General features: G+C 51.0%; 1 protein-coding gene across 3 annotated transcripts in view; it reads right to left on the bottom strand.

The window, feature by feature from the left end:
• Nucleotides 1-2,430: 2,430 nt before the first annotated feature.
• si:ch73-193i2.2 (transient receptor potential channel pyrexia) overlaps nt 2,431-10,418 on the bottom strand; it is a 19,044-nt gene continuing 11,056 nt past the window's right edge. For 2 of the 3 annotated variants that reach the window (XM_068734496.1, XM_068734497.1), the window contains exons 17-19: nt 3,476-3,683; nt 2,728-2,786; nt 2,431-2,623 (exon numbers count right to left, since the gene is read on the bottom strand). In XM_068734496.1, the coding sequence (XP_068590597.1) occupies nt 2,461-2,623; nt 2,728-2,786; nt 3,476-3,683 (430 nt within the window). In that variant the 3' untranslated portion in view covers nt 2,431-2,460. The remainder of the gene's footprint in view (nt 2,624-2,727; nt 2,787-3,475; nt 3,684-10,418) is intronic. The other variant, XM_068734498.1, reaches the window with a different exon arrangement.

The raw sequence follows: 10,418 nt of genomic DNA, 5'->3' as shown, positions 1-10,418 counted from the left end.
GAGGACAGACAGGTGGAAACAGAGCAGGAGAAGACAGACAGGTGAGAACAGACCAGGTGTGGACAGACAGGTGAAGACAGACAGGTGAGTAAAGACCACTTGAAGACAGACAGGTGAGGACGGAGCAGGTGAAGACAGACAGGTGAGGACAGACCAGGTGAGGACAGACAGGTGGGAACAGAGCAGGAGAAGACAGACAGGTGAGAACAGACCAGGTGAAGACAGACAGGTGAGGACGGAGCAGGTGAAGACAGACAGGTGAGAACGGAGCAGGAGAAGACAGACAGGTGAGGACAGAGCAGGTGAAGACAGACTAGGTGAGGACAGACAGGTGAAGACAGACCAGGTGAAGACAGACAGGTGAGGACAGACCAGGTGAGGACAGACAGGTGATGACAGAGCAGGTGAAAACAGAGCAGGTGAAGACAGACAGGTGAGAACAGAGCAGGTGAAGACAGACAGGTGAGGACAGACAGGTGATGACAGAGCAGGTGAAGACAGACCAGGTGAAGACAGACAGGTGAGAACAGAGCAGGTGAAAACAGACAGGTGAGAACAGAGCAGGAGAAGACAGACAGGTGAAGACAGACAGGTGAGAACAAAGCACGTGAAAACAGACAGGTGAAGACAGACAGGTGAGAACAGAGCAGGAGAAAACAGACAGGTGAAGACAGACAGGTGAAGACAGACCAGGTGAAGACAGACAGGTGAGAACAGAGCAGGTGAAAACAGACAGGTGAGAACAGAGCAGGAGAAGACAGACAGGTGAAGACAGACAGGTGAGAACAAAGCACGTGAAAACAGACAGGTGAAGACAGACAGGTGAGAACAGAGCAGGTGAAGACAGACCAGGTGAAGACAGACAGGTGAGAACAGAGCAGGAGAAGACAGACAGGTGAGAACACAGCAGGTGAAGACAGACTAGGTGAGGACAGACAGGTGAAGACAGACCAGGTGAAGACAGACAGGTGAGGACAGACCAGGTGAGGACAGACAGGTGATGACAGAGCAGGTGAAAACAGAGCAGGTGAAGACAGACAGGTGAGAACAGAGCAGGTGAAGACAGACAGGTGAGGACAGACAGGTGAGAACAGAGCAGGTGAAGACAGACAGGTGAGGACAGACAGGTGATGACAGAGCAGGTGAAGACAGACCAGGTGAAGACAGACAGGTGAGAACAGAGCAGGTGAAAACAGACAGGTGAGAACAGAGCAGGAGAAGACAGACAGGTGAAGACAGACAGGTGAGAACAAAGCACGTGAAAACAGACAGGTGAAGACAGACAGGTGAGAACAGAGCAGGAGAAAACAGACAGGTGAAGACAGACAGGTGAAGACAGACCAGGTGAAGACAGACAGGTGAGAACAGAGCAGGTGAAAACAGACAGGTGAGAACAGAGCAGGAGAAGACAGACAGGTGAAGACAGACAGGTGAGAACAAAGCACGTGAAAACAGACAGGTGAAGACAGACAGGTGAGAACAGAGCAGGTGAAGACAGACCAGGTGAAGACAGACAGGTGAGAACAGAGCAGGAGAAGACAGACCAGGTGAAAACAGACAGGTGAGGACAGACCAGTTGAGGACAGACAGGTGAAAACAGACCAGGTGAAGACAGACAGGTGAAGACAGACCAGGTGAAGACAGACAGGTGAGGACAGACCAGGTGAGGACAGACAGGTGAAGACAGACAGGTGAAGACAGACAGGTGAGAACAGACAGGTGAAGACAGACCAGGTGAAGACGGACCAGGTGCGGACAGACCAGGTGAAGACAGACAGGTGAGAACATACAGGTGAGGACAGAGAGGTGAAGACAGACCAGGTGAAGACAGACAGGTGAAGACAGACCAGGTGAAAACAGACAGGTGAGGACAGACAGGTGAGAACAGAGTAGGTGGACGATGTGTATTTGTTTTGTTTAGTTTTGACATCTCTGCATTTTTATTTTTAAATGTACATACACTATGTACCTCTGAGATGTAGTACAGTATAAAGTACATTTACCTCTGAGCTGTAGTACAGTATAAAGTACACTATGTACCTCTGAGATGTAGTACAGTATAAAGTACAACATTTACCTCTGAGATGTAGTACAATATAAAGTACAATATGTACCTCTGAGATGTAGTACAGTATAAATTACTATATTTACCTCTGAGCTGTAGTACAGTATAAAGTACAATATGTACCTCTGAGATGTAGTACAGTATAAATTACTATATTTACCTCTGAGCTGTAGTACAGTATAAAGTACAATATGTACCTCTGAGATGTAGTACAGTAAAAAGTAATATCTAGAACTTGAGTAAATGTACTTTCCACTACTGTCAAAATGTGTGTTATTATTTCATAGTAGTAGAGGAATCTAAAGTAGATGAGACAGAAAAACAATAATACCTTTAAAAACGAAATGAACTTCATGAAACGCAGAGACCTGAAGAGAATAATTCATTTATTATTATTATTTATTTTCTTCAGTCTTGTTCTCAACCAGCTGCTGGACCAGAGTCCGGAGCTGCTTCAGCTCTGCTCGGATAGCTTGGAGCTCCTGGTTCTGCAGGTTCTGGTCCTGAAGCTCTTGGTTGCTGTCCTGGTCCTGGTTCTGGTCCTGGTTCGTGTGGACTCTGGTAGGAAAAATAAAAAATATTGATTTAAAAAGGTTTCTCTATATAAAGTTTAGTTAGGAGTTAATTTATATACACAACAGTGTGAACATGAAGAAACTCACCCAGAACCTCCAACTGTCTCCTTGTCTCTCTGCAGGACCACAAAATGATCCAGGGTCTCCTACAGGACACACACACACACACACACACACACACACACACACACACACACACAGAACACACACAGACGCACATGCAGACGCACATGCAGACACACACACACACACACACACACACACACACACACACACACACACACACAGAACACACACACACACGCACACGCAGACACAGACACACACACACACACACACACACACACACACACACACACACACACGCAGACACAGACACACACGCACACACAGACACACAGACACAGACACAGACACAGACACACACACACACACACACACACAGAACACACACACACACGCACACGCAGACACAGACACACACACACACACACACGCAGACACAGACACACACGCACACACAGACACACAGACACAGACACAGACACACACACAGACACACACGCACGCGCGCGCAGACACAGACACGCAGACACAGACACACAGACACAGACACACACACGTGCAGACACAGACAGAGACACACACGCACACACAGACACACAGACACAGAAACAGACACACACACAGACACACACGCACGCGCAGACACAGACACGCAGACACAGACATGCAGACACACACACGCACACACAGACACACACACGCAGACACAGACACACTTTACTTCCTGAACTTTAATCTTAATAATAACATTTGTTCTTCAGACACAAACTTTGATCTGCGCAGTGATGCGGCCCATCTCGCCATGGTCACGGGAGTTTGTCGTGATGTCATCGTTGTGGGCGTCGGCCAGCGGTGCGCAGTGGTTGCAGATGTACTGGTTGTCATAGAAACGGCGGAGGAGGGGCATGGATTCCTCAACCTGCAGGATGACGGCGGCCTGTTGCATCACAGCGTTAGCCTGAGAGTTATCATGTACTCTACACACAGACACAGACACACACACACACACACACACACACACACACACACACACACACACACACACACACACAGACCAGGTGAGGACAGACAGGTGGGAACAGAGCAGGAGAAGACAGACAGGTGAGAACAGACCAGGTGTGGACAGACAGGTGAAGACAGACCTAGTGAAGACAGACAGGTGAGTAAAGACCACTTGAAGACAGACAGGTGAGGACGGAGCAGGTGAAGACAGACAGGTGAGGACAGACCAGGTGTGGACAGACAGGTGAAGACAGACCTAGTGAAGACAGACAGGTGAGTAAAGACCACTTGAAGACAGACAGGTGAGGACGGAGCAGGTGAAGACAGACAGGTGAGGACAGACAGGTGAGGATGGAGCAGGTGAAGACAGACAGGTGAGGACAGACCAGGTGAGGACAGACAGGTGGGAACAGAGCAGGAGAAGACAGACAGGTGAGAACAGACCAGGTGAAGACAGACAGGTGAGGATGGAGCAGGAGAAGACAGACAGGTGAGGACAGACCAGGTGAAGACAGACAGGTGAGAACAGAGCAGGTGAAGACAGACCAGGTGAGGACAGACAGGTGAAGACAGACCAGGTGAAGACAGACAGGTGAGGACAGACCAGGTGAGAACAGAGCAGGTGAAGACAGACAGGTGAAGACAGACAGGTGAGAACAGAGCAGGTGAAGACAGACCGGTGATGACAGAGCAGGTGAAAACAGACAGGTGAAGACAGACAGGTGAGAACAGAGCAGGTGAAGACAGACAGGTGAGAACAGAGCAGGAGAAAACAGACAGGTGAAGACAGACAGGTGAAGACAGACCAGGTGAAGACAGACAGGTGAGAACAGAGCAGGTGAAGACAGACCAGGTGAAGACAGACAGGTGAGAACAGAGCAGGAGAAGACAGACCAGATGAAAACAGACAGATGAGGACAGACAAGTTGAGGACAGACAGGTGAAAACAGACCAGGTGAAGACAGACAGGTGAAGACAGACAGGTGAGGACAGACCAGGTGAGGACAGACAGGTGAAGACAGACAGGTGAGAACAGACAGGTGAGAACAGACCAGGTGAAGACAGACCAGATGAGGACAGACAGGTGAGGACAGACAGGTGAAGACAGAGCAGGTGAAGACAGACAGGTAAAGAAAGACAGGTGAGAACAGAGCAGGTGAAGACAGACCAGGTGAAGACAGACAGGTGAGAACAGAGCAGGTGAAGACAGACCAGGTGAAGACAGACAGGTGAGAACAGACAGGTGAAGACAGACAGGTGAAGACAGACCAGGTGAGGACAGACAGGTGAGGACGGAGCAGGTGAAGACAGACAGGTGAGGACAGACCAGGTGAGGACAGACAGGTGGGAACAGAGCAGGAGAAGACAGACAGGTGAGAACAGACCAGGTGAAGACAGACAGGTGAGGATGGAGCAGGAGAAGACAGACAGGTGAGGACAGACCAGGTGAAGACAGACAGGTGAAAACAGAGCAGGTGAAGACAGACCAGGTGAGGACAGACAGGTGAAGACAGACCAGGTGAAGACAGACAGGTGAGGACAGAGCAGGTGAAAACAGACAGGTGAAGACAGACAGGTGAGAACAGAGCAGGTGAAGACAGACAGGTGAGAACAGAGCAGGAGAAAACAGACAGGTGAAGACAGACAGGTGAAGACAGACAGGTGAGAACAGAGCAGGTGAAAACAGACAGGTGAAGACAGACAGGTGAGAACAGAGCAGGTGAAGACAGACCAGGTGAAGACAGACAGGTGAGAACAGAGCAGGAGAAGACAGACCAGATGAAAACAGACAGATGAGGACAGACCAGTTGAGGACAGACAGGTGAAAACAGACCAGGTGAAGACAGACAGGTGAAGACAGACAGGTGAGGACAGACCAGGTGAGGACAGACAGGTGAGAACAGACAGGTTAAGACAGACCAGGTGAAGACAGACCAGATGAGGACAGACAGGTGAGGACAGACAGGTGAAGACAGAGCAGGTGAAGACAGACAGGTAAAGAAAGACAGGTGAGAACAGAGCAGGTGAAGACAGACCAGGTGAAGACAGACAGGTGAGAACAGAGCAGGTGAAGACAGACCAGGTGAAGACAAACAGGTGAGGATAGACAGGTGAAGATAGACCAGGTGAAGACAGACCGGTGAGAACAAATCAGGTGAAGACAGACAGGTGAGAACAGACAGGTGAAGACAGACAGGTGAAGACAGACCAGGTGAGGACAGACAGGTGGGAACAGAGCAGGAGAAGACAGACAGGTGAGTACAGACCAGGTGAAGACAGACAGGTGAGTACAGACCACTTGAAGACAGACAGGTGAGGACGGAGCAGGTGAAGACAGACAGGTGAGGACAGACCAGGTGAGGACAGACCAGGTGAGGACAGACAGGTGGGAACAGAGCAGGAGAAGACAGACAGGTGAGAACAGACCAGGTGAAGACAGACAGGTGAGGACGGAGCAGGAGAAGACAGACAGGTGAGGACAGACCAGGTGAGGACGGAGCAGGTGAAGACAGACCAGGTGAGGACAGACAGGTGAAGACAGACCAGGTGAAGACAGACAGGTGAGGACAGACCAGGTGAGGACAGACAGGTGATGACAGAGCAGGTGAAAACAGACAGGTGAAGACAGACAGGTGAGTACAGACCACTTGAAGACAGACAGGTGAGGACGGAGCAGGTGAAGACAGACAGGTGAGGACAGACCATGTGAGGTCAGACAGGTGGGAACAGAGCAGGAGAAGACAGACAGGTGAGAACAGACCAGGTGAAGACAGACAGGTGAGGACGGAGCAGGTGAAGACAGACAGGTGAGAACAGACCAGGTGAGGACAGACAGGTGAAAACAGACCAGGTGAAGACAGACAATGGAAGACAGACCAGGTGAAGACAGACAGGTGAGGACAGACCAGGTGGGGACAGACCAGATGAAGACAGACCAGGTGAAGACAGACAAGTGAGGACAGATAGGTGGAGACAGACCAGGTGAAGACAGACAGTTGAAGACAAAACAGGTGAGGACCGACAGGTGAAGACAGACAGGTGAAGACAGACCGGTGAGAACAAATCAGGTGAAGACAGACAGGTGAGGACAAAGCAGGTGAAGACAGACAGGTGAAGACAGACCAGGTGAGGACAGACAGGTGGGAACAGAGCAGGAGAAGACAGACAGGTGAGTACAGACCAGGTGAAGACAGACAGGTGAGTACAGACCACTTGAAGACAGACAGGTGAGGACGGAGCAGGTGAAGACAGACAGGTGAGGACAGACCAGGTGAGGACAGACAGGTGGGAACAGAGCAGGAGAAGACAGACAGGTGAGAACAGACCAGGTGAAGACAGACAGGTGAGGACGGAGCAGGAGAAGACAGACAGGTGAGGACAGACCAGGTGAGGACGGAGCAGGTGAAGACAGACCAGGTGAGGACAGACAGGTGAAGACAGACCAGGTGAAGACAGACAGGTGAGGACAGACCAGGTGAGGACAGACAGGTGAAGACAGACAGGTGAGTACAGACCACTTGAAGACAGACAGGTGAGGACGGAGCAGGTGAAGACAGACAGGTGAGGACAGACCATGTGAGGTCAGACAGGTGGGAACAGAGCAGGAGAAGACAGACAGGTGAGAACAGACCACGTGAAGACAGACAGGTGAGGATGGAGCAGGAGAAGACAGACAGGTGAGGACAGACCAGGTGAAGACAGACAGGTGAGAACAGAGCAGGTGAAGACAGACCAGGTGAGGACAGACAGGTGAAGACAGACCAGGTGAAGACAGACAGGTGAGGACAGACCAGGTGAGAACAGAGCAGGTGAAGACAGACCAGGTGAAGACAGACAAGTGAGGACAGACTGTTGAAGACAGACCAGGTGAAGACAGACAGGTGAGGACAGATAGGTGAAGACAGACAGGTGAGAACAGAGCAGGTGAAGACAGACAGGTGAGAACAGAGCAGGAGAAAACAGACAGGTGAAGACAGACAGGTGAAGACAGACCAGGTGAAGACAGACAGGTGAGAACAGAGCAGGTGAAGACAGACCAGGTGAAGACAGACAGGTGAGAACAGAGCAGGAGAAGACAGACCAGATGAAAACAGACAGATGAGGACAGACAAGTTGAGGACAGACAGGTGAAAACAGACCAGGTGAAGACAGACAGGTGAAGACAGACAGGTGAGGACAGACCAGGTGAGGACAGACAGGTGAAGACAGACAGGTGAGAACAGACAGGTGAGAACAGACCAGGTGAAGACAGACCAGATGAGGACAGACAGGTGAGGACAGACAGGTGAAGACAGAGCAGGTGAAGACAGACAGGTAAAGAAAGACAGGTGAGAACAGAGCAGGTGAAGACAGACCAGGTGAAGACAGACAGGTGAGAACAGACAGGTGAAGACAGACAGGTGAAGACAGACCAGGTGAGGACAGACAGGTGAGGACGGAGCAGGTGAAGACAGACAGGTGAGGACAGACCAGGTGAGGACAGACAGGTGGGAACAGAGCAGGAGAAGACAGACAGGTGAGAACAGACCAGGTGAAGACAGACAGGTGAGGATGGAGCAGGAGAAGACAGACAGGTGAGGACAGACCAGGTGAAGACAGACAGGTGAGAACAGAGCAGGTGAAGACAGACCAGGTGAGGACAGACAGGTGAAGACAGACCAGGTGAAGACAGACAGGTGAGGACAGACCAGGTGAGAACAGAGCAGGTGAAGACAGACAGGTGAAGACAGACAGGTGAGAACAGAGCAGGTGAAGACAGACAGGTGATGACAGAGCAGGTGAAAACAGACAGGTGAAGACAGACAGGTGAGAACAGAGCAGGAGAAGACAGACCAGATGAAAACAGACAGATGAGGACAGACCAGTTGAGGACAGACAGGTGAAAACAGACCAGGTGAAGACAGACAGGTGAAGACAGACAGGTGAAGACAGACAGGTGAGGACAGACCAGGTGAGGACAGACAGGTGAGAACAGACAGGTTAAGACAGACCAGGTGAAGACAGACCAGATGAGGACAGACAGGTGAGGACAGAGCAGGTGAAGACAGACAGGTAAAGAAAGACAGGTGAGAACAGAGCAGGTGAAGACAGACCAGGTGAAGACAGACAGGTGAGAACAGAGCAGGTGAAGACAGACCAGGTGAAGACAAACAGGTGAGGATAGACAGGTGAAGATAGACCAGGTGAAGACAGACCGGTGAGAACAAATCAGGTGAAGACAGACAGGTGAGAACAGACAGGTGAAGACAGACAGGTGAAGACAGACCAGGTGAGGACAGACAGGTGGGAACAGAGCAGGAGAAGACAGACAGGTGAGTACAGACCAGGTGAAGACAGACAGGTGAGTACAGACCACTTGAAGACAGACAGGTGAGGACGGAGCAGGTGAAGACAGACAGGTGAGGACAGACCAGGTGAGGACAGACAGGTGGGAACAGAGCAGGAGAAGACAGACAGGTGAGAACAGACCAGGTGAAGACAGACAGGTGAGGATGGAGCAGGAGAAGACAGACAGGTGAGGACAGACCAGGTGAAGACAGACAGGTGAGAACAGAGCAGGTGAAGACAGACCAGGTGAGGACAGACAGGTGAAGACAGACCAGGTGAAGACAGACAGGTGAGGACAGACCAGGTGAGAACAGAGCAGGTGAAGACAGACAGGTGAAGACAGACAGGTGAGAACAGAGCAGGTGAAGACAGACAGGTGATGACAGAGCAGGTGAAAACAGACAGGTGAAGACAGACAGGTGAGAACAGAGCAGGAGAAGACAGACCAGATGAAAACAGACAGATGAGGACAGACCAGTTGAGGACAGACAGGTGAAAACAGACCAGGTGAAGACAGACAGGTGAAGACAGGCAGGTGAAGACAGACAGGTGAGGACAGACCAGGTGAGGACAGACAGGTGAAGACAGACAGGTGAGAACAGACAGGTTAAGACAGACCAGGTGAAGACAGACCAGATGAGGACAGACAGGTGAGGACAGAGCAGGTGAAGACAGACAGGTAAAGAAAGACAGGTGAGAACAGAGCAGGTGAAGACAGACCAGGTGAAGACAGACAGGTGAGAACAGAGCAGGTGAAGACAGACCAGGTGAAGACAAACAGGTGAGGATAGACAGGTGAAGATAGACCAGGTGAAGACAGACCGGTGAGAACAAATCAGGTGAAGACAGACAGGTGAGAACAGACAGGTGAAGACAGACAGGTGAAGACAGACCAGGTGAGGACAGACAGGTGGGAACAGAGCAGGAGAAGACAGACAGGTGAGTACAGACCAGGTGAAGACAGACAGGTGAGTACAGACCACTTGAAGACAGACAGGTGAGGACGGAGCAGGTGAAGACAGACAGGTGAGGACAGACCAGGTGAGGACAGACCAGGTGAGGACAGACAGGTGGGAACAGAGCAGGAGAAGACAGACAGGTGAGAACAGACCAGGTGAAGACAGACAGGTGAGGACGGAGCAGGAGAAGACAGACAGGTGAGGACAGACCAGGTGAGGACGGAGCAGGTGAAGACAGACCAGGTGAGGACAGACAGGTGAAGACAGACCAGGTGAAGACAGACAGGTGAGGACAGACCAGGTGAGGACAGACAGGTGATGACAGAGCAGGTGAAAACAGACAGGTGAAGACAGACAGGTGAGTACAGACCACTTGAAGACAGACAGGTGAGGACGGAGCAGGTGAAGACAGACAGGTGAGGA

Source organism: Cebidichthys violaceus, unplaced genomic scaffold (assembly GCF_023349555.1).
Source record: "Cebidichthys violaceus isolate CVI_PGR_0920_01 unplaced genomic scaffold, fCebVio1.0.p SCAF_64, whole genome shotgun sequence".
NCBI classification, from domain to species: domain Eukaryota; kingdom Metazoa; phylum Chordata; class Actinopteri; order Perciformes; family Stichaeidae; genus Cebidichthys; species Cebidichthys violaceus.
This window is presented reverse-complemented; position numbering and strand designations above follow the sequence as displayed.